This window comes from Uloborus diversus, chromosome 10, assembly GCF_026930045.1.
Source record: "Uloborus diversus isolate 005 chromosome 10, Udiv.v.3.1, whole genome shotgun sequence".
NCBI classification, from domain to species: domain Eukaryota; kingdom Metazoa; phylum Arthropoda; class Arachnida; order Araneae; family Uloboridae; genus Uloborus; species Uloborus diversus.
In genome coordinates, this window is record NC_072740.1 from 16,269,680 (window position 1) to 16,295,864 (window position 26,185).

The 26,185-nt window shown below is 30.0% G+C and overlaps 1 protein-coding gene across 2 annotated transcripts in view; it reads left to right on the top strand.

The window, feature by feature from the left end:
• The window catches only part of LOC129231335 (trafficking protein particle complex subunit 13-like), a 59,995-nt gene extending 34,057 nt beyond the window's left edge, over positions 1 to 25,938 (top strand). The window contains exons 7-12 of one of the 2 annotated variants that reach the window (XM_054865624.1): positions 5,764 to 5,903; positions 9,622 to 9,820; positions 11,172 to 11,272; positions 17,752 to 17,905; positions 21,506 to 21,616; positions 25,594 to 25,938. In XM_054865624.1, coding sequence (XP_054721599.1) covers positions 5,764 to 5,903; positions 9,622 to 9,820; positions 11,172 to 11,272; positions 17,752 to 17,905; positions 21,506 to 21,616 — 705 coding nt within the window. In that variant the 3' untranslated portion in view covers positions 25,594 to 25,938. The remainder of the gene's footprint in view (positions 1 to 5,763; positions 5,904 to 9,621; positions 9,821 to 11,171; positions 11,273 to 17,751; positions 17,906 to 21,505; positions 21,617 to 25,593) is intronic. The other variant, XM_054865625.1, reaches the window with a different exon arrangement.
• Positions 25,939 to 26,185: the final 247 nt, after the last annotated feature.

A 26,185-nucleotide genomic window follows, 5' to 3' on the forward strand; every position in this document is an offset into this window, starting at 1 on the left:
CTAAAAGCTTGTCGCAGATTGCACCAAAACTTTCTGCCGCTGGGTGACCAACATACGGCCATCACTAGCATCAAGGCAGAATCTGCTTTCTTCAGGAAACACAACGCATATCCACTCCGTCTTCCAATGAGCCTTGGCTTGACACCACTGGTGTCACAAACAGGGCCAGATTAACATCTATTTACGCCCTAGGCCAAACTTAGAGATTACGCTCCACCTCACATATCCAAACTCTATTGAAATCGTATCTGCACCGTTCTGTAACTATGTCACATACGAGGGTATGCTGTGACATGTTCCAATAAAAAAATGAAAAGTGCATGCATTTAGGGAACCATCACCAAATTGAAAAACCAAAAGCGTTTCTAAATAACCTTTCATCATAAAAAACTGGGGAAAGCTGTAAATTTCAGAAATTAGAGTAATTACTACGTACAATAATTTGATAGATTTGCAAGGAAAAAATCATTTACATTCACTAAGATACAAGCATTTCTTTCAAAAATATCTATTTTGTTCACATGTTTTTAGCTAATAATACAGAGTTTTAGGTCAAACTTTACTAAACTTTCAGAAAATATGACAGTATTCAAGAGAACCATTATACTAAAATTTGAATTGCAACTATTGAAAATTTTATGAAATTTGAACATTTAAACAATTAAAACAGAAGGACAATGATGCATAAAGGATTGCTCACAAATAATGTGTTTTTATCAGGAATCACACTGAAAGGTTACAAACACCTGGTGCTGAATTGCAAACAATACTTTACGTTTTATTGCATATCCGAGAATCATTAAAATACAGCCTATCAAATCGCTGTTAACTTTCAAAATTTTCAAGATATTTAACTGGATTTATTTTAAAACTTGGCACAGGCACAAAAAAGTATAAAGTTATTATACATAGTAAGTACTCTAATTGCTTTCACCATATTTAATTTTGTTTCCAGACATATATTATCATGATAAAACGCAAGGAAAAATAATTCATCTGAAAGGCAATACTACTAATGTCCAAGAAACTTGTTTATTACATATGTATAAACCTCGATAACTAATTATTTCAAATCATTTTACTCTTTTTATGAGCTAATTATAATTTTCCATCGCATGAAACTGGCAGCTCTACGCCAAACGAGTGATACTGAGCCAAGTGCAGATGCCCTAGCGAATTCGAGTTGAACAGTTGTTTTGACCCCAAAGTATGCACAAAAAAGCTATCCTGTGTTGTATCTCTGAGTATATAGGATCTCTAGTATGTGTGTGTATTTTCATTTCATAATTTTTTTTATGCTTATGTGTAATTTCAAGAACCAAATACTTCTACTACTTTTTCATCATGATGTTTTTTTTTTTTGGCATAAAAGATTTTTTTTTTAATTATAATTTTTTAGATTGTAACTTGAAAGGTTTCTAGAAAAGTCTTTAGGTGTTTTTACCATTTAAACTGCTTGAAACTATATACCATTAGCTTGGTTTTTCTTGTATTTTTCTTTTTTATTCAATTTAGATGCTTGCAGTTTGGTTAGATTATTTCTTTCTTTTTCTGAAATCTACTTTTCTTCTGCTCTTTATTGATTTTAATACTTTGCTTTTGCGGGATAAACACTTAGAGAACTGAAAAAATATCTTTATCAAATCCGTACAGTATTTGCAAGTCATATACCTTTCTATGCATTTATATCGTTGATTTTTAATTAATTTCCTTATTTTTGTTTCTCCAATTGTATGTAAATAAGATGAATTATTATTGAACATAAAAAGGAAAAAAAGTGATTTACGTGAAGGATTTTTTCCTTAAGTGTTTCAGGTATTTTCTCCACTGAGTTTTAGAATAGAGTTCTGATTCTTTTTAAATATCTACTAAGTGATTGCAAAAGCAACTTCCCTTAAATTATTTCACTTCATTTTTATTGCTTTTGCATTTTCTGTTACATGTAATAATATCATTAGTATGAGTTGTAAATATTTTTCTTAAAGAAAACTGATTTTGTTTGCATAATTAAAACATGATTTTTATTATTTATTTTGTTACAAAGTAGCTGCAACTTAGATTTGTCGTATAACTAACAATGTATTTTTATTTTTGCATGATGATCCACAATTTTGATGAATTGCATTCTCCGATTGCATGCTTCAGGATTTTGTTGTAAGTCTTATTTAATGCTTGAATAACTTGAAATGAACAGAAACATTTAGTCCAAATTTACTTTTTTTAACTTAGCATATGATGAATTTAGTTTCCTTCTTGCTTTTATTATTTCAACATGCACATGAATTTAATTATTTTGATAATTTACACACTTGCAATTAAATAGCTGTATATGGATTATTTTAAAAGTGAATTTGGATCCCATTATAACCTAAAAGTATGTTGTTGTTTAAAAGATATGTATTTTATTGCAAAGATTTTATGTTTTAAAAAATTGGGTAAAAATATTACAAAAAATATGGTCCAGAAGAAAACGCATTTTGTTTCTTTAAGTCTAAAATATTGATGAATTAGTGTGCAACGTTGTTAAAACTTCATTTCTCAACAAATAGTTATTTGTTTTCCTAATGGAAAAGCTTGAAGTTTTTAGCCATTTTGAGGGGGAAGACAACCAAATGAAACTTGCCATAAAAGCAAAACAATTTTTTTGCCCCTTTTCAATATTCCTCACAAATTTAAGTTTTTATAAACTAATTATAAGCATTTGTCAAAACTTATTAATGTTTTTTTTTTTTTTTTTTGGAAAATGTAATGAATTATTTCTTGAAAATTAGGAACAAAATTCACTTAATCTGTTTTATCTTTCCAAGTAGTAGTATAGTATTCTCAAGTAAGATGCTTGAATTCAAGTTATACTCTTTTTTGATATCATGACAGAAATATGATCATATTTTAATGGCTGCTTTTTTAATTGCTAAAACAAGTGTATATCTATTTTGAAAACTCCTAATTCCTAGCCGTTGTGTCTATCTGCTTGGAAAACCTGGAAATGTCGTTGAAAATTTCAATCTCAGCGACAGTATTATATATTTTCTTATTTCTTAGAGAAACTTGGAACCGTAGTATGTTTTAGTATTTTTATATCTGGTAAACACAATATTTAGTTTTTTTCTTATAATTTGAATTTTTCATATCATGAAAAGAAGATATCTTAGAAATTGGGTATTGAACCTTTTTTTTAGTGCGCAATTATATCGTCGCTTCAGAGCAACAGTAAGACATCTAATCCCAGGAATAACACTAAGATATCCTACTGTTACTCTGAGGTGACGATATATATATAAAATATGCAAGCCAAATACCACAAATTAAACGAATTATATAAAAAATAATGATGAGAAAAAGGAAAATTGCAAACAGCTATTTAATAGGAAAAGACAAAGTATGAATCCAGAGCTCATCAGCCGTGTAGGATTCAATAAATATGGTCAAAAGACCAAAAAATTTAACTATGAACTAAAAGAGAGTGTTTAAGCTCCAGTACATGCAATATAGAGTAACATTGGGCAAATGCACCACATGTTAAACAATAAACAAGAGCTCAAACCTAAAATTAAAAGCAGGGGGTTTCGCCTCGACCAATTAGGAAAACAAGTTCTAAAATAATTAGCCATCCACAGGACAGTACCTACCAATAAACAAAATTATCTTACGTTAAGATCCATTTATAATAAAACCAATCCGATGTTCAACTTGACAGAATTCATTCCAGTTATCAAAGTAAAAATTTTACTTTTACGTCACACTCTTTTAGTTCATAGTTAAGTTTTTTGGTCTTTTGACCATATTTATTAAATACTCCAGGACTGATGAGCTCTGGATTCATACTTAGTCTTTTCCTATTAAATAGCTGCTTGCAATTTTCCTTTTTCTCATCATTATTTTTTATAAAATTTGTTTGATTTTTGGTATTTGGCTTGCATATTTTATATTTACTTGGCTTTTTAGTTTTGCTTCATTGCGCATCTATGGGCTTTTGGTGTGGTCTTTTCAATATTTTTCACTTTTATTATAATTATAATTACATATATATATATATATATATATATATATATATATATACATATACACACACACATACAGTTGGCTCTCTGTTTAACGACTTTCAAGTAACCATAAAAAATCGTCCTTAAGTAGAAAGCGTCGTTAAATAGAGAAAGTCATTAAGTAGAGCGTTGTTAAACAGAGAGCCAACTGTGTGTGTGTATATATATATATATATATATATATATATATATATATATATATATATATACATTTGTATTTTTATTTTATTTTTAAAGAAGTGTTTCAAAACTGTTATGTTCTGTTTTCATTGATTGTATAAAAATACTAAAATTATTTTCTTTGCTCTAACATCGCGATTCTTATATACTTTTATAAGTACTGTAATTTATTTCTGTTGGCTGTTGTATTTAAATACTATAAATATATAAAAAAGGAAGTTTAAAAAGTGAAATAGAAGAATATTAATATGTAAATGGAATTCGATCATAAATTTAGAACCAAGGAAATATAAAAATATAAAGTATCTGCATGCACAGCTCAAAAGTATCTGCAAACTCACAATAGTACTGACATGAGAATGGCACAGATTCCAAAAACATTAAGTATTTTTAAGTATAATAAATAAATAAATACCTTTTTGATGAAAATTTAATGTATAAAAGAAACTTATGTAACAAAAATTTACCAATAACTGCAGACATGTGTTTCTGAATTACAAGGAGCCTAAATTTTTCAATGCATTGAAATGAGCTTAACAAATGCAAAGATATTCACCATAAGTTAAATTTCAAAATTAAAGCTGAATTTGTCTAAGATCTTTGCATCCATAAGCTCACATCTTTTTGCTTTGGAATGGTTCCTTATAACTAGACTTGCCAGATGTCCCGGTTTTCAGACAAAATCCCGGTATCCTGGCCGATTTACTTCATGTCCTGGAAAAAGGTAAATTACAAATGACGAAAAAGGTCTAAAAATAATTTACTGTTAAGGAAAATTTAGGATAATTACTTTATCATTTGTAACATTAACTTGTAAAATTAATACCGGATTAGCTTGTGAAGATGTTTACAAGATTAAAACCAAAAAATACTGTCCAGAGAAGTCCTTTTAAATGAAAAGTATGTCAAAATATTGTTTGATTTTTTTATTTCTCATTCCAAGTGTTTTTCTCAGCTAAAATAAATTGCAAATATTTACATCTAAGGAGTGAAATGTTCAAATTTTATCTGCTTGTGTGATTTTTTATTATACCTGTTTTAGGTTCATAATTAGTAATCATTTATTCATAGCATTGAGAATACACTGCCCTATAAAACACTCCAAAAAAAATGAGCCACACGTGTGTAACCTTTTGAATGATAGCAATGCTGGAGAGGGGGGGAGCATTCTGGTGTCCTGGTTGAGCACTTCAGAAATTTGGCAAGCCTACTTGTAACCCTGAAGCACATATATGCAATTATTTGCTATTTTATGCTTTATAACGTTTTAAATATTTAAATTTCTAATTATATTTCAATGATTTTATCTTTTAATCAAGTTTCTATTAAAGCAAGGATTGAACTTTCTTCCTTTAACTTATCTACTGATTTGAAAAGAAAAAAAAAAGAAACACCCACAACATTTAATATTAATGAATGCATTATTTACTTTTGTTTTATATTTTCATATATATTTTAATCAAAAATATTGGGAGATGTTTGTTTAACAGAAAGAGGCTTGCTACTTTTTTAAAACTAACAACATTCTGTTTTTCTTTAGACTGATGAAGTTTTCCTTGAAGCACCATTGCAAAATATTACTTATGCTCCAATGTGCTTGGAAAAAGTAGCTCTAGAGCCATCTTCTGATTTCACAGCACAGCAAGTGAACTCTTTAGGAGATTTAGAAGATACAAATCAGTTAGTTTTTTTTTTCTTTATGAGAGGAAGTGCTGTAGTTGGAGAAAAATATTTGGGGGAATGCACCTTATTTATTGGGTTAATGTCATAGTTAATAGATTTTTGTTAAGCCAAATAAGACAGCCAACTATAATTTCAAAAGCAGACATTTATTTCTTTTAAATAGTGATTTCAATGAAATTTTCTGCAATTTTGCTTTATTTTTGAAATGATAAACCAAATATTTTTGGAAACCCTATTGGCGATTCCTCTCAACTACAGTGCTTTGGCGGGGTAATAAATTTCATCCTAGAAACAGGTTTATTTGATGTAACTCTTTGGTTTTGTGGTGAATTGATGGCATTGCTACACTGCATATAACCTAACAAACAGGGTGTTCCGTGTTAACCTGCAAGACTTTTATTTTCGCAACCGTTAGTTCTAGTATATACTTCCAATTGCAAAAAATGTTCAAAATCAAATGCAGAGTTAAGATATTGAAAGTTTAAAGTAAAAATAAAAATAAGTCAAAAAATACAAAATTTAATTTTTTCTATGCGCCCCAGGTCCCCTGACTTATATTTAGTTAAATAATATCCATTGAAAAATAATTCCAACACAAAAAATTTGAAACGAGTAAGACCAATGTTCAGTGAGATACGAAATGCAGCGTTTTGTGACTTACACCCTTTTTCACTTGCAGTAACTAACACCTTTTGGGGGAAAATAAAGCGGTTAACATGTATTTAAAAATATGTATGTGCATAGAGTGTGATTTTTCAAATTGTTAGAGGTGTTGCAGTGCATTTTTGCTTATCATGGCATAACATTTGAATTTTTTTTTTTTGAATAGCAATGAAAAATATGAATTTACATTGTTTTTCAAACTTTGATGACATATTATTCTTCTAAAAGGGTGATAAATTTCAATCTCATCTTCTGTGTGCTCCCTTAAAACTTTGAACAGGAATATCTCCTAGAGTTTTGGTCTCACAAATGACAAGTTTTTTGTGTCAGTAATAGTTTTAAGTGGAGATTATTTCTCTAAATATTAGTTAGTGGACCTAGGGCCCGTATAAAAAGTTAAATTTTGTATTTTTTGACATATTTTTATTTTTGCTTCAAACTTTCAATATCTCAACTCAGCATCTGATTTTGAGCATTTTTGCAATTGGAAGCATACATCTAGGACTAACTGTTGCAAAAATAATGGTCTTGTAGGTTAAAACAGAACACCCTGTGTATTTATTCTAAAAATGCATAAAACAGAATAAAATATTGTTAAATGTTTTGATTATTGGAATTAAAATGATAAAAATCTTATTTTATTCAAAAACAAAAATTGCAAATAACGTAGCATTGATTATATTAACGTGAGTTAGCTGGGTCTCATATGCTCTGATCCACTTCCCAAGGGGCCAATCGGTGGATTTTCAAGTTGCAGGAAATCATCAATGCTTATAATGTATGATTTTACTGCATGTAAAAGATCCCTTGAGTATTTGTTTGACTTAAAGTACTCTTAGCAAAATTGAATCTGTTGTGCAGTATGACATCAAAGAGAGCCCCGAGACCTCCACTTTGTGGTAAATGGGGCATCAAAATTCTCATCTTAAATGAGGATATCTCTCTCCTCCCATTGACATCCACGCCTTAATGGTGGCACATGGAAAACGAGGTGCCATATCGGGAGATCGTAGTTGAACTGAAAAAAGCTAAAGCCTCTAATGCAGCCCATTTAGAACAAAAAAATATCTATATGTATTAACGTAGAATTACAAAGGCATTACAGCACATCATGCAAGATATATGATCGACAAAATCTTCCTGAGTGGTAATTCTGCTAATATTGCAAGATTTACATTTTAGCAGCAGAAAGTCTAGAACTCTAAAACTGAATAAGAGATCAGCAAATAAGTAAGAATTAATTTTTATGACTTTGGATTTTGGATTTTAGGAATAATATATAAAAAACCTGGAGAAGGAGAAAACTGCTTTTGATGCTGTTATCAGCAACATAAGACAAGTTTTTTGCCTGCCTCAGAATCTCATAAATGAAACTAGACATGATTTGTGGTAAACATAGTGAATCTCAGTTGCAGCTATCTGACTGTAAACGGCATTTAAATTTTCAATTACTAAGAGCAGGAGAGAAGTGGGTACACTGAAACAGGGAGAATAGTGAGAGAACAGTGATACATGTTCTGTTTGGCTATTCCAGCCTGGTAAAACTTTTGAAAAGTCAGGTTGATATAATGTGAACTACATTATGGAAAAAAAAAGTTTGCTTTTAAGTATCATGTTAGAAAATTAACTATATCATTATAGTTTGAACCTATCAAAGTGTTATTATCTCCATTGTTTGTTGCACTGTTTCTAAACTGTTAGATAAACTTTATAGATTAGTGTTATTAATCTTACATTAGTTTATTAACTAAAGTTCCTTTTAGCAGTAGTATGAGGTTGTTCATTTTCTTTGTCTGAGAATGGCAGCCATTGAGTGTATATTTTGCAATGAGGGAACAGTGAGACAGGAGCTGTGAGACACCATTAATTTGTTGCTCACTGCTCCCATAGCAGTTTTATATTAAAAGTGGAGAAAGTACATTAAATTTGAATGGAATTATGATTTTTATAGTTATATATAAAGATAATAAATATTTTCCTTTTGTGGGGGGCTTATTCTTTTTATTTATTTATTTATTTATTTTCTTTTTGTTTCATTGCAATATGCTAAACGTTTTCATATTGATCCACATTTCAAAATTTCGACTTGCCTAGAAAAAAGGATGCCAGATAAGTTATTTTGGAGATTCTCTGAAAGACAGGAACAAAGCTGTTGTACTAGTAATAAACAAAGGCTACTGTGAAAGCATTCCATCCTTATCAAATGCTACATCACAAGATGACACTTAAGGTCATTTTACTAATCCATAATCATCTAAATCATTCTATCAAAGTCCAAAACAAATTTGTGGTAGATGTCACTACTATGTATCAAGACGAAATGAAATTTGACTTGCCAAAGGCAATAGCTCATACCAAAACCAAACAACAACAATCATTCATGTCTTTCCAGGTAAAATTATATTCTTTCAAAGTTAGCTAATTCAAAAAATATGTGTCTCAATGTTCCCACTTAGTAGGGGAACAGTGAGACAAAATTGCATTTCGTTTTTTCTCTCATTTTTGTGAATTTGTAGTTTTTTCTAGATTCACTTTTATACTATCATAGTGACAAATATTGAACCATTTGAAAAAATTTAATTTTGGTGCTTTTTAATGATTAAGAATGCAACTGATTTTTTGTATCTCACTGTACCCATGTTCCCCAGCATTATTTGAAGTTCAGTTTCAGCATTATTTGAAATTCAGTTTTATTCTAGCTAACTGCTGCTGCTATTAGGTAATGTAATTTGACATTAAGGTGAATATTTGTAACTACCTTAAACATAATAAAACCTTTTTTTAAAAAGATGAAAAAAAAAACTTGACTGCTTTTTCTCAAGTATTTTAAAGTGTAAAAGCATTTTAATTTCTTATTTTGGAGTGCATGTCTTTTAACATTTTGATTTCTAAAAGAATTTAGTAAAATTGGTCATTCATCAGCTAGCATTGTTTGAATTATGCTAATTTTTTTTCTGGTTTATATTCATTCTCTTTCATCTGAAATAAGCATATTGTGGCTCAAAGTATTTTATTATTTTTTGTTTGAATAAGTCTTAATTTTTTGTTTTAGAAAATGCTCTGTGTTTGGGGAAGTCAATTGCTTAAATCCATTGGACAGTCGACAATATCTCTTTTGTTTAACTCCAAAGCATGAAAGTCAAGTAAATTTAAAATTTAAAGGTGTTACAAGTATTGGAAAGTTGGATATAGTCTGGCGCACCAGTATGGGTGAAAAGGGTCGATTGCAAACTTCTCAGTTAGAAAGAATGGTAATTTTTGAAATGTATTTCAAGTTTTAATGTTTTTTCCTTCTTCAACCACTTTAAAAATTGTTCTTTCTTTTGATTTATATGCATCAACAATGCACATGTAGAACAATACATGTGTCCAGATATTGATGTTAGCCTTTGCATCTCATGTTTTTAAACTTATTATCCAAGAAAAAAATACTAATATTTGTTCATATTATGTGTAAGTTTAATAAAAATTTTGTTTTGATGTTTAAAACACGGATTTTTTAATTTTCTTCTTACTGGAAAACCAGCATTCAATCCAACAACATTGAATGTTGGTTAAACCTAAGAAATTAGTTTCTTTAAATTTCAACCTGATATCAAAAATGAATACATATATTGTTCCTACACCTTTTTCAAAATCTACCGTATTACCCTGCATCATCCGTCATGCTGCAAAATTCGGGGTCACCAGATTTTCAGTAAAACTTGCCTAGTCCTTTCTGGCATGCTGGAAAAATCGAGGTTAGGAAAAAAAAGTACTATAAAAGATATATGTTCAGATTAAAAATGAATATAAGTTCTATACATAACTTATTAGTATATAAATAAACATTTTAATTTTGTAAAAATATTTACTAACAATATAATTTGTTATTTTAATAAGAAAAATATTTTTTAATAACGAATAATTTTATAAAAATTAAATTAAAACTAAGTAAGGATGCATTTAAGCAGTAATTTACCGCCCGCTAAAGAACTTACCATAGCTATTCAATAACTAAAAAATAAAGTTACCTTTCTAAAAGGAACCTAAAATAATTTATTTTAAAAAATTATAAACAAATCGCAGTGACAATGATTGCTTCTGAATTGATTTTACTTTATTGGCATATAATTAAATCCATTCATAATGACCTACCATGAATAACAAGCACATATTATAGGCAATACATATTTTTTTGAAGGAAGGTTATTTTTGGGATTAATTAATTTTTTTCCTTACAGTGGTTTGCTCTCTGATTGGAACTGAATGGGGAAATCTACTTTTGTTTTGTTGCAAAATAAACCTCAAATTATCTGACATGCCGGGAAATTCAAATTTCCCGGCATGCTGGGGAAGCTTGCTTTTTTCTGGCGTGTTGGAAAATGCGGGGTAATACAGTAATTCTCTTGAATAAAAAAATAATCACTTTTTGTGACCGTTTTCATGTAAATAATAAGATTTTTAGGAGCTAAACATAACGACTCTTCTAGATAATCGACTGAATTTAATAAAATGTTTAGTGTCTCTTTTTTATTTATATTATTTTTTAAAAACTTAACTTCATGTCCTTTTCATGCTTTTCTAATTTAAGAAGTACAAGTCAGAATTTTATTTACTTAGGCGCCTGGGTATGGAGAAATTCGACTGATAATCAAGGAAATACCGAGCATTGTAAATATTGAGAAGCCTTTTCCTGTTACTATCAGAATATCTAATACATGGTTTGTTTGTTCACTTTGTTCCTTATTACATATTTTCATTAAGTTAACTGAAAATTAAGTTTGTCAGTATGAAATTCCTTTCACATAAGTAATTTGATTTGTTCCTTTAAATATGATTTCATTCAAATATACTTACTAAAAAATATGCAATATTTAAATCAGCTTAAAGCTAAAGAGCATTTAGCAATAATAGGGAGTTATTGTATTAGAAAGGAAACAGTACAGCAAAAACTGCTTGTAAAATCATCCTTGAATATGAAATATGGTCTTTTGGTTTGCTTCCACTCAAAATCAAGTTTTGATTAAAAAAAATACTTTATACACAAATGGTTTTAACTTTCTCTCTATCCGTGGTTCAGTGGTAGAATGACTGCATGTGATGCAGGCGGCACGGTTCGATTCCCGGCCAATGCACCAGTGCGCAAGAGGATGTTTTTTGTTTATGCAAATCGACTACCATAAACTTAACTGTAAGTTCTAATTCATTAGATACATTTTGTATCATGGCTTTGATAGCTTCGATGTTTGTCGGCTCGTGGCAGGTTTTGTTAGCAAGGGCACTTACAGTTGTAAAGTTGAAATAAAGTGGATTTATTTTTGAGATAGTTGTCTATAATTTTCTTTATGGTGCATTGGTCGGGAAATTTCTAAATACGAATTCGATCTTCTTTAGTTTCCAATCTTGTTTTGACTATATTAAACGTTTTTTCAATAGAAGACTTATCTCCAAAAGAATAAACTGTATGATTTTCTTTTTGAATGATAGGAAGTTTCAGCAGTCTTGAAAATTTCCTATGCACAAAACTTATTTGGGCACCTGCATCAGCTAATAAAGGATAATTTCTGTATTGATTATTACAACAATCAATGACCGATGCTGTTTGCAATAAAACCCCGTGCGGTCTATTTTAAGTTTGACAAGAAAAGTAACAGTATCATTCTTCTTGAGGCGGGATTGAAGTTTTATCTGAATTCTGATAAAACCAATAACAAAGTGTTTTGGAGTGTGCTTTTAAACCACAAAACAAACACCCTCTTTCTTTCTTAAGTTTTGGACAAGAAGAAATTGAGTGTCTACTTGAAAAGCAAAAAAAGCAAAGCTTATTTCTTATCAAATAAATCCTGTTTCATTTTAATGCTTACCGAATCACAAGAAATTGAATCATGCAGGTACAAGCCGCAAAGCATACATTTCAAATTAGCAACTGTATGATTGACCAAGAGTTCAGCCGCTGAAGAATTATAACTTTTCTATGTTTGAAAAGTATCTCTGGTAAAAGACTGACCTGAAAGTGCCTCTATTGCTCTCTTGAAGTGGATGAGCCAAATTTTGTTTTCCTTTTAAGGGAGAATGGAAAGATAGAGCTCTTTCACGACTTTATATTTCTTCACCTAAGAACTCGAGAAGAGCTTTTAAATCACCATTATCACTTTTATTTTTTTTTAATAAAGTCAAGAGGTAAATCACAGGGATTCCACAATCAAAATTATTGTGGTTAAAAGATTACTGAACTTATTCCCAAAACTTTCTAGATGCCTAATTTCAGTTTCAGCTCGATCGTATAATTTTTTTTAAAACTGTTTGTATCATTTGTATTTTTTATATGAGTCATGTTCTGAAGAGATCCTAAATGCACATTAATGAGCAAATTATTTTGTCCAAAACTGGATTTTGATAGTCCCAAGGCTGCATCATAATTACTTTCTGCTAATACAAATCCGGAAATAGCTTTAGCTGCACCACCACCTACATAATTTTTATGATAAATAAGTTTCTCAATTTTAGATAAGCCACAAATTTTATCTATCACATTTTCAAACTAACTAATAAATTTTAGCCAATATTTGTGGTCACGGAAGAAATTATTAACTGTTAGTTTTGGCAATTTAACTGATGATCTAGTTTCATGATGTACTAGACTACTGGTTTCCAATGTTGAACTAGATAAATTAGCAGGGTAGCAGGAGGTGTTAGAGCTGCTATTCTCTGAGTAATTTGATTTTTATAGAAAATTAAACTTTCCATGAATTCCTTACATTATTCAACTTATTTTTCAATATCTTTTTCTTCAATAACATTAAGCTCATTATCAGCCACTTTAAGAGTCAGTTGTATCAATTAATTGATTGTGTAATATTTCTAAAGTACTAATATTAGTTCATTTACTAGAGTTACGTGTAAACTTTTAACGAACTTAGTGGCACTGCATTTAAACGCTTTAGGCTTATTTTTTATCTTATCAGAATCCATACTAATTGACATACAAATTGAAGACAAATAACTCACTCAAATTTCTTCAGTAATATCCAATGGTACGAAAGTGCAACGATATCACAAAAGCATCGGAAAAGTTTTACTATTCAACAAATCAAACTATCAATTGATTACGCTAACTGCCCATTTTAACTATAAAATGGCTAAGTGCAGTTACCTTCCTGGCCGATGCACCATAAAAAAATGCTAAACAACTATCTAAAAAAATAAATCAATTTTATTTCAACTTTGTTAGATTGTTAGGGTTTACAAAGTACCCTGCCACGAGCCAACAAACATCAAAGTTATCAAAGCTACGATACAAAAAGCATCTAACGAATTTGAACTGACAGTTAAGTTTATGGTGTTCGATTTTCATAAACAAAAAAACGCCCTCTTGTGCACAGGCAAACTTAAGGAGTTGCATGGATATTTTCCACAATACTATATGCCTGCTCTATTAAAGCTAAGTCTAGCAGAAGAAACAAAATTATCCAGAAATTTCCTAATGCTTTCAACTTAAGTAATATTTTCTGATTTTTTCGACAATTGATTTATTTTTTGCTTATGTACTACAGGCCACGTTAAAAAAAAAAAATTGACATGTATTTCAATTAAAAATATTTCATTTTGCATTGTATTGTGATGCCTTGGAATGTTATTTAAAATTAAATATAGGGGGGGGGGGGGGGTAAGGTGCCTTTGTGTGGGTCCTAAAAAGAGCTTTGGTAACTCCCTGAAAATTCCTTTTAACTCCTCAATTTCGACATTTTAAAATGTCTATGCAGTCTTGTGAATCTAGGTGATTTTCTTTTTTTTTTTTTTTTTTTGGAAATTTTGAATAGCAGTAAATATCCTTGGAAAACAAATTCTGGGTGTCATACATCCATTATAAAATGTAACCTAATCTATTTCATTGCAAGGAAGACATTTTCAGCCCCTTTTGTTGCTTGAAAATAAAGGCTGATTTTTTAATTTTTTTTTTAATTATTTTTTATTTATTTATTTTATTTTTCATTTATTTATTTATTTAATTAATTAATTTATTTATTTGTCATCACTGTTAAAAGAAGACAAGTAAATCAGCACAATGTGTATTCATGAGGCACTGTAAGATAACATCATAATAAAAGCAATCTACATGCTTATAAAATATCACATAATTTTACTTCGCTTAGTTGTTACAGTGCATTATTAAATTACAATAAATCATGGAAATGTACTGCTACAATTATGCTTAGCTAGACAATTGCAATACTGTACTCTGAAAAGTCCTGTTAAAGGTTGATAAGAATAATTATTTTGGTAGGAGTGTCAGACAGTAAACTCTTGATAATTTGAGAATGTTTTATTGACTTTGCAGATTATCCAAAATCAGGGCAGGGATTGTGCTAGAGTGCGGAATTGAGGGATTCCCGCATTTTTTTTTTAAATCCCTCTCAGAGCTGTTCTCGCTGATCATCATTGATGGATTTTTCTATTTTGAATATTTCTTTTAAGAAGATTGCTAATGTAAATGAAATGACTTATGATAATTTTCAACTGTCATCTTATAATAAATGAACAGAAGAATCTAGGAATTTAGGCTAAAGAAACAGGAATAAAGGATTGAGAATAGCTTTATTCTTTGGGTTTCCTGAACACTCAAACACATTTTGCAATTTTGAGCTTATCTTCTGCTCCTTGTTGCACCTAACAGAACGTATTTTTTAACCCCTTTTGAGTTGAAGCTGCACCAAAATTGCATGGTCTGCAAAATCGCTGCAGTTTTTTTTCTTTGGAGGCATTCATACATTTTTATATCAATTGAGAGTACTTCATTAGCATGTCTTTTAGTAAATGATTGATTTTAAGAAAGAATCTTGCTTCTTTAAAAAAATAATCAATATCTCTAAAGTAATAAGATGCATATTTATTCTACCAAGCAAATGGAATGTTCTCTTTTGATGTTATGCTCATTAAATAAGTATTGTGCTATATCTAGCCGGGCTCTGCAGCTATAGAGAAATTACAGGAACTATCCTTATGAAAATGGTCTATAGAATTCTATTAAGAAAATCTTTAGAAATACCTATATAGAGTCTTATAGAATTATGGCCCAATTTTCTATAAGCCTTTTTCTATTGAATTCTATAGCGAAAAATTCTATAGGTTTCTATAAAATGTGTTCTATAGAATTATATATACTTCTTATAGAATTCTATAGAGTTATTTTTATAAAATCCTATAGAAATGTCCTATAGAAAATTGGGCCATAATTCTATAAAACTCTATGCAGGTAATTCTTATAGAACCTCTATAAATCTTCTTATAGAATTTCTATAGATCTTTTTATAGAGCCTCTATAGATCTTCCTATACAGCCTCTAGATCCTATTAAGAGCCTCAAAACGCAATGACAATGCTTTACATAATTAATATACATTTGACAAAACCAAATTATGCCTAAAAATATTAGGTGCAACAATTTATTACATCGATTACACATTATTGTTAGATAAAGACACTTCATAAAACTGGACAGTAGTACCATTTGGGAGTGCTAATTAAATATTAAAACCGCTATCAGTATAAAAAAAAATGTTAACACGTCTAAACTTTCGGTTATTGGTACTTACATATAAATTAATAATGCAAAAATCACTAGTAAATTAATGTCATTACTCAGTCATGAGCTTCGTTTATTTAAAAATCAAATGCTATTTCCGATGCATAATGAAGTTCATTCTGGATTTAAAATTTAAGTTTTGTTTTATAACTGCTGTTCAATTATTTTTTCATTCCCAATTGGCATAAAATAACATTAAAAATATATATATGACAAAACAAAAAAATAATACATACTTTCTAACGAATTCGGCAAGGTTCGGTCATTTATTTCAGCGCAACGCTGGATCGCACGTGCAAAATGGTAATGGATGATTCGCCGTTCGGGGCAGAAAAGGGAAAACAGACTAGTGCATGCGCAAAGAGATTGAAAGAACTAATGCTGGCAAGCTCTCGCAACAAAATACGGAGATTGCATCTTGGAATTTCGATTATTTTATTTACTAAACAATGACAAGAAGTTATACGGTTTATCACACACTTAGAATTAATTTCAATGATTAGAAGTTTTATTATTACTATAAAATAACCTAAACATTGTAAATAATTTTATCTTTTATGAGTATATTTTTTATAATTTAATTAAGTGTGATTTTTTTCCTTTGAACTATGACAAAATGCAACAGTATTATTATTAAAGACCATACTACAATCCGCCATTGTAATAAAAATATGACCTTAACAAATAATTAATTGTTAAAATAATTATTCTTAAAATTAAATAGATTAATTAGGAATTAAAATATTTCATTTTAGGGATTAAACCTCCTAATTAAGGCTTTTTAGCCTTTCCAAACTTGAAGTATTATATAAACACTAACGAAAACTATAATTGTAAACAAAATGAACGAATTCTCAACTTTTTACAAAATTCTACAGTAAGGGAAGTTTTCTGATCAAATTCTATAGAATTTTATAGATTTTATTATCTATAGAAACCTTATGCTCAAATTCTATAGCAGTTTCTATAGAACTTTATATAAGAAGTTATCTATTGAAACTTCATTCTCAAGTTCTATCTAGATATCTATAGAATTCTATAGAAATAATTTCTGTAGGTGCTTTTCTATAGACTTCTACATAATTTTCTATAGAATTCTATTAAGCTGTATCAACCATTTTCGTAAGGGTAGAGTCTGATTGACTCTTATTTCTTTTTACATTTTATCCTTTTGCATTTTATATTTTTACAATTTTTCTATTTTACCTTTTTACAGTTTGTAAGTGTACATTTTTACATTTTGCCTTTTCCTTTTTACCTTGTTACATTTTACACCCTGATTACCTCTCTTTATGTATTTGTGCTGAGTGCACTATCTATTCACATTCTAGTAAATGAATTTTTCTACGTTGAAACAAAGAACTTAATTTTAGTTAATATCAGTAATTGTTTGAAATGCACACTGTTAAGTGTGCAAAACAATTCAGTACCTAGTTTTGAAAAAAAAAAAAAAAAAACTTAAAAAGCTGCAAAATTATATCAGAATTTCTGTAAATACTTTTTGTTTCAGAAAGATATTTATATTGATTTACCCTATTTTTATTTCATTGTTTATATATATTGTAAGAAGATAAGAAATAAATAGTAACAATATTAATAATATTTTGTTATGTTTTAGTGACAGAACACTAGATTTGGTTTTCTCTTTGCACAACAAATTTTCAAATGGTGTATTATGGCAGGGTGTGTCTGGACAAAAACTCAATAAGCTTGAAAAGGGTACATCTGTGGAATTACATTTAGAAGCTGTTGCAGTTAGGTCCGGAATTCAGGTTAGACATTTTCTTGCTATTAGTATGAATTTATATGGTGCATTGATTTATTAATGACTTGCAGTACCCGCATGCCAATGCCTGTGCTAAGAATTTAAGGGAAGTCCATTGAATTTTTAAAAATGCACCCCCACTCCCACCCCCCTGCTGATGTGAAATGATCTTTTTTCTTCAACTAAAATGCGTACACACCTTTTCAAAAGACCTATTAAAATCTCTTTGAAATTTTAAACTATTCGCCAAAACACATAAAAAGATTAATAGTAGCTTTAAAACTCATAATGATCTTTCAACTGTATAGTTCATCGCTTACCGCGCCAAGCAACTACGCTACCGTAACCCTGTCCTTTAGCGAGTGAAGCGGATTTTTTCTGTGATTTAAAACATTTTGCCAAATAAACAATACTGTGATAAAAACGTTATAAAGAACAATCACAATTGAATAATATGATAAATCAAATTTTTTGCTTAGATAAGTAACTATCCTCAACTATAAAAACAAAAGCTGAAGAAATAAGAAAAACAAAACCCAATAGAAAAATCCTACAAAATCAAATTTACAACACAAGAGGAGGAAATAACACCCAGGGCACCGGTGGGCATCGAACCCACGACCTCTGGCTTAGAAGACGAAGCTTCTACTACAGAGCCACAGAGGCCCCCTTCTCTTCCGTAGTTTAAGCTGAAACAGCATGCTTAGATACAATTATGTTAAATGAACTTTGATATAGAGAGTAGAAAATGCAGAGTGGTTGTTTGTATACGCAAACAGGCGGCGAGGAATTTGCGTTGGCTCTAAAATTAGTTACTCGTGAAAAACTTCCGTTATAGCCATTTCGAGTAAGTCGAATCGACTGTATCTCACATAACACAAAAATGATTAGTTGTAGAAAGCTTAAGTTTTGTATATACAACTTGTGCATTGTTAATTTGTGAACTTATTTTTTGACTTCAGTCGTGCATTCCAAAAAGCATGTTAACATTCGTTGTGGAAAATCAATGCTAATTTTATGCATCAAGTTATTATCTCCAAGGCCATATTTTGTAGTTGATGAATATTTCAGGCATCTTAATCAGTGCTGTAGACACCAACCTCTCAATGCCTTTTTTAATGTTTACTGTATGTAGTTAAATAAGATTTATGGTGGCAAAAGATTTCTGTTTTCAGATTTTAATGAAAATCATTTCGTAGCAGCTAAAAAATGTTACTTAAAATGTAAAAAAAAGCTCATCAATTTAAGCAGAATCCAAATTTTTGAGACTCTGATTTTTGAGACTCTACCGTAATTATATTTGGCAGTTAAACCAGAGGAAGATGTTGGCTCCTCATGAACAAGGCACCTTTCGCAGATCCAGGAGAGTAAACTTGTACCCTTCAATAGTATAAAGATTTCTATACTGATTATGCTATAAGTTTTTCAAGAAAAAAAATTTGTGTACTTTGCATTATTATTATTTAATTTTCTATGTTCCATAGTTAGGGTTTTTTTTCTTGTAGAGACTTTATTTAATAGTTGGTCAACAATTTTGTGTTATGTAATGGTTAGAAGTATAAAACAGTTGCAAAATATTTTATTTTTGAAAACATTCAAGATTCTAATGATCTTCAAAAGTATTATTATACTGTATATTAACCTTATTTTGCAAACGCAGAATTTTTCAAAGTAATCTTTGTACAGTAAAATTTCACTGAATCAAAAAAATTAGAACTGAATTGAGCATGTGTGCTAGTTAAGCACGCATTAGATTTATCACATAAGAAGCAAATTAGAACTTTTTTCCTGAAAATTATCGTACATCAGTAGTTCAAATACATATTGTTATGAAATTGTGATAAGTATATGTATGAGAGGAATATTCGTCATAAGCAGGACGCTGCTTATGACGAACCTTCCCCCCCCCCACCTCCCTCCCCAAGAACCATAATATACTACCAGAGTTTTTTATCCAGCTGTGAGCATTGAAAACATTTCGGGAAAAATATTTTCTTACTAATGCAATGCTTTACTTATGCCCCCCCCCCCTCTTTTCTTCCCTATGTAGTTTACATTGCTTATAATTTATGTTTAATTCGTCATAAGCAGGACGCTGCTTATGACGAACCTTCCCCCCACCTCCCTCCCCAAGAACCATAATATACTACCAGAGTTTTTTATCCAACTGTGAGCATTGAAAGCATTTCGGGAAAAATATTTTCTTACTAATGCAATACTTTACTTATGCCCCCCCCCCCTCTTTTCTTCCCTATGTAGTTTACATTGCTTATAATTTCTGTTTAGCTATTAATTTTGTCATATCTAAAGCCCAGACTATATGCAAATATTTATGTGCTTGTGCGATTGCAGATTTTTTATTCTTTTGCAGTAACGCATGTAACAGCATAAAACCAAGGAATTTTCAATATAACTGCATATTACTATATTTTCCACTCTTCGATTATTTTGCATAAAAGATAGATTAAAAACCTATTTTGTTCTTCATTAAGATCATCATAATTTCTATTAATTTAAGAAAACCTTTTCTCTGTAATTATCTATCTCTATAGTTATCTATCCATCTCTAATATAAGAATAAAAATCTTAGACTGTTTGAACATTGTTGCACCACCAGACACATAGCATAACTCACATCAACGAAAATTTATTCGGACTTCAACTGAATTCTTGGGAAGATTTCATTGTTGCAGATTCTTAACAATTAGAAGGCCAGCAGAATTTAGTTTTGTTATTGATAAATTAACAATATTTATATAGTATTAATTTATCGATAAATTCAATTTAATTTATCGATAAATTAATATTCGATATATATCGATAAACTAATATCGATTTAATAATATATATCGATAAATTAATCCAAAAATGAATCCAAAATAATTTAACGATATTATTTTGTCTCTATTAGATAAAAAGTGATAAAAATCATGTGAAACATTAAATAACTTTTTCTAATTAATGTATCAAAAATGTGGCTCCAAGTGCACATTGTCAGTAAAAACAACACCTGTAAACCAAATTCCATGTTTCTAAGCCTTACCATTTTCCTGGGATGTGCCACACAAACAATCAAACATTTTATCTTCTTTGTATGTATAGAAGTTAATACGTTTTTAATATAAAACTAAATTATGTTTAGTAAAAGTTTCACTGCAAGATCTGAGGTATTAACCTTTTTTTTAGTGTATTGATAGAAACGAAATAGGAATTTAGGAATTGCAATTTTAGTTTCTCCATCAACTTTTAAGAATGTTTTTACAACCATCAAAACTTTTTTTAAGTTTCTTATGATGTTTTAAATGTATAGATAATTTTATGATATACACACAGTATTATGTTCAATAGAGTGATTATTTTGCAGAATAAAAAGGAAATTGGAATCCTTACAAAAATAGTTCTACTTAAACCATAAAATATCGTAAAAATAGTGTCAATGAAGCTTAGTTCCTGAATAAGTGAGGGTATTTTGTAAATATATCTTGTGGCTGTTCAAACAAAATCTAGGTTTAGAGAATTATTTTGCCTAACCCTTAAAAAAGTTATCACATAGAGCAAATGAAAATACCTAAGCATTTTCTATTAATTTTTTGTGTAATTATTTCAGTTAATTTCTGGAATCAAAGTCAAGGAATTATTTCTGAAAAGAATATATGATTTTGATGAAATTGCACCAGTATTTGTTTCTGCAGTACCCACTCCAATAGAAGTAAAATAAGTAAGTATTATTTTGTTTTTTATAACACTGAAATCATTTATCTGAAACGAATACCAGAGTCTAAGACTACAGTACGGCATTTTCATTAAACTAACTGTCTGGAAAAATGGAAATCAAACAAAGTATACTGCTTTTAACCTCCCTGAGGTTAAGCAGTTTTAGAGTTACATGTTAAACCGATATCTCGTCATAATCTGTAAGGCGGTTAAAAACAGATGTTGGTTTTTACTGATTGGTGTGCAGTAGGAATTCCAATATTTTAAGTTTTCTATGATTTGATCTTACTGTGTATAGATTCAATACTTTTAATTAGATACCGCTGCACCATGAGAAGCAATTTGACTCCCTGTTGTAACATATCAAAGTTATAGATTTTTGATGTACTATAAGCCAGTGCAGCAATGAATGATATGATGAGTTTATATTCATAATTTTTCCTGTTAATTTTTGTTCAAATCTAGGGTGAATTCATAAATTTACCAATGTCAGAACAGCAATTGAATCCTGAGATATTATCAATTTGATGTGAACTGAAATTTATTTTTTCTGAAAAGCAGTACTGGAACAGCCTTCAGAGACCAGATTGTCCCTGACACACACACACACACACACACACACACATATATATTGAAAATATATTATAGAGGAAAAATTAAAAAGAAATATGTATATGAGGTAAACACACCAGTAGTGGCCAGTTCTTAGTAGTGCTTCAGTAGTAGCCACTTCAAGGTTTATATTTGAAAAAATAGGATTCTAGGTTTCCCAATGGATTCAAACATGCAGGAGGTAATACCTCCTGCATGTTTAATGCACTTTTGAATTCATTGGGATACCTGAAATCCTATTTTTTCAAACATGAACCTTGAAGTTGCTTTTTCTGAAGCACTGGCCACTACTGTTGTGTTTACCTTATACAGTCAACTGTTGATAACTCGAAGGAAGTCCCAAGAGACCGACTAAAATCTTCAAGTTATTGGTAGTTCGAGTTATGGGAAGTTTCCACAACAGTCTCAAGAATTTGAGAACCAATGAAAAGTTTGAGATAAAGGAATATTCGAGTTATAAGCTTATGAGGCTTAACACACACCCTTGTCTCCATGATTGATCAAACAGAATAATCCATTGATTTCAAATCTGTTGAAGTCAGGAAAATGTGTCTTGCACCAGTCTTGAGTGCCTTTAGCTCTGTGTGCAGGTGCGGAATCCTGTTGGAAGGTCCATCGTTTGTTTCCAAAGACTTGCGACCAAGGTAAGGCAACAGCTTCCAAAATGCACTTGCAATATGTTTCTTGACTAATTTTATACCCTGATCAACAAAAACAAGTGATATTTTCCCACTATCACATATTTTTAAGAATAAAAAGAAAAATTAGAATCCTTACAAAAAAAAAATTCTACTTAAGCCATAAAATATTGTAAAAATAGTGTCAATGAAGCTTAGTTCCTTCCCAAACCCGTAGATTGGGGTCATTGACGCAGTTCAACATTGACGCAGTTCAACAGTGCAAGATGGTCCTGGAGACAAGGTTGTGTGCTAAATTTCCTAAAACTTTGGCATCCCTAAAGAAATCCTTATGCAAGGGATGGAATAAAATATCAGTAAGTGAGTTGCGGCCCAGAGCCGAAAATTTTGTGACACGTTTAAAGCTCTGTATTAATTCTAAAGGTAGTCACTTTTGAAAATTTTTATATTTATTAGACAAAATAATATATTCATATTTATTTTGAAGTTTGGTCATAATATTTTCATTAGCATTAAAGTTATGGTGTATTATGTGTGTCGAAGTTATTTCTTGTCACCCTGTGTATGTAATAAATTAATTTTAGGTTTAATCTCTTGTGTATTGATTCTAGTTTAACATGTGGTGCATTCTGCCCAATGTTACTCTGTATTGCATACACTGGAGCTTAAATACTCTCTTTTTAATTTGAAGTTTAATTTTTTTTGGTCTTTGACCATATTTTTTGAGTCCTCCATGGCTGATGAGCTCTGGATTCAACCTTTGACTTTTTCTATTAAATTGCTGCTTGTATTTTCCTTTTTCTCAGCATTATTTTTCTTAAAAAATGTTTAAAACTTGTTATTTGGCTTGTATACTTTTTACATATAAATATATATACAGAGCCTGATTACCGCAGGGGCATGTGGGGCACAGGCCCCTCCTCTTAGATTTCAGGGGGGGGGCAAAATCCCCTTAATAAATCATGTTAATTAAAAATAAATAATGAGTTCACTCAGAATCTAGACTACAATGTTATCATTGACAGTTTTGCAAAAGCCAAAATAAGGAAAAATCTATTTGTTGATAAAAATTCCCCTTAAAAATTTGATCTCTTTGCAAATCAGAAACCCATGCCAAATTTAGTCTGTATTTACTATTGAAAGTTATATCATAGATCATTTTGATATTTATGGTTTACTGCAACAGTCCAAGTTTAACCAAATTTATATATTTATTGTACGCTACTATATCTCTTCTACTTTTTAAATGTATATATTACATTGTGATATAAGGTACACCAAATTTAGTATGGTTGTGTAAAAACGCATGTATCAAGATATTTTATTGCTTCAGCATTGAAAAAAAGCTGGAATGGGGGGGGGGGGGGCGCAAAGTAATTTTCTTGCCCAGTGTCTTCAAAAATCTTAGTGGGGCCCTTAGGGTCCTGAAATAGAAATGTGCCCCAAGTCCAATGTCATTAGGATCGGGCTCTGTATATATATATATATATATATATATATATATATATATATATATATATATATATATGCATATATAGTTCATAAAAGAGTTTATGGTTTAAATAAAATATGTTACGATAGCACAAAAAAATTAAAAGGAAGACTAAAAATAAATTAATAAATGGAGCCACTACTAATCAGCAGTGAAAACTCCATCTATGCTTGAAAAAACCAAAAATATTTTTAAATAAACTAAGAGAGGAATGTACAAGTTACAAATATTTACAGAGCAATACAGCACTGGGCTAAAGGCACTACTTGCTACAATACAAACCAATAAATGTTAGCTTATACCTAAAACTAAGCTGGGGGTTTCGCCTGTACCATAGAAACCAGATGGCTACGATAATGGTACTCCATTGGACCCAATACCAGCGCATGCAAAAAATAAAATCTTGCCTAATTTTCCAAGTAGACAAATCAAATCCTGGCTCACATAAAAAAAAAAAATCATTCCAGTTGTCGAAAAATAATGTAAACACCTAAGAAATATGAAAAAAATAAAATAATCCATTTTACAAAAACAAGTCCCAGTCATTGCCGGTTGTCCGATAAAATGGTCCAAGTATTTCATCCATAAGTATGACTCAGGTGTGTGGTTTCTCATGGTTATATCATAGTCTTGAGCTGGTTACAGTGAAGCATAATGTTGATTAAAGGCGATATTTAAAAAAATATTTGCAATTAGATTGATAGGAAAATTATTATTAATAAGCTTATTTCTAAGCAAAGAAATTTTTTGGTTGAATGTTTATCAATAAGCTTATTTCTAAGCAAAGAAATTTCTTGGTTGAATGATATCAATTATTAATTTGTTTTTAGTCTTTTTAATTTTTTGTGCTATCGTAATGTATTTTATTTAAAGTTTAAACTCTTTTATAAGTTATTCACCTGGCTTAACCGGTTGCTGCTTTTTGCGCATCTTTAAGCTTAGGATTTGTTATTTTTGTTACTTTGTATATGTTTATGGATTTAATATATATATATATTCTTTTAAACATGCAATCAAGTAAAAGAAAATTTTTTTTCTACAGAGATTCTATAGCTACCCTATTCATCTGAATTTCTGAAGTCCTATAGGAAACATTATTCTTAATTGCAATAGAATTAGCTTATGCTTTTTTTTTTTTTTTGTCTGTATTTGTTTTCCTATAAAAAAAATTTGAAGCAATTATTTATTTAAACATGTATTAATTTTTTCTTTAACATTTAATCCTTATTCTCTTTCTAGTAGGAATTCACAACCTGTGCATGGCAAGAAGATACTGAAAGAATTTCCAAAAAGTTCCTTCAGTGTACATTATGATATGCATTCCGATATGTCCCTATGGGTTTTATAAATTTTTTTAGGCATACTTGGTGTACTTTTCAACTTCTTACGCATATAACATGTAACAGAGAAATGTTTAAAAACTGAGTTATTTTAATGCATGGTAATAAAAAATTCCAAGCAGAATAAGCAGAAAATAGGGAGCAGAAAATCAGGAATGTAGAATTGAAGTCTCAAACACACATACACACAAGACCATAATACATTATTAAAGTATTGATTAAAACTGCTCTTTTGACTCTAAAAAATGCATAAATGTTTACTATGAACCATTTCTATTAATAAATTCAAAACAATTGTTTTTACAGTATGTAAAAAATTTTATATGTGTATATATATGTAATATTTGTAATATATTATAAGTGAATAGCGCAGTGAGAGAGAGAAGTCATTTTACTCATTTGTTCCATGCTTACTGTGATACATCTAGATCAGTTTAAGCAAGTCTTAGAGTTTGGCTTATGGAAAATGAATCACAAAGTTTTTGTTGTGA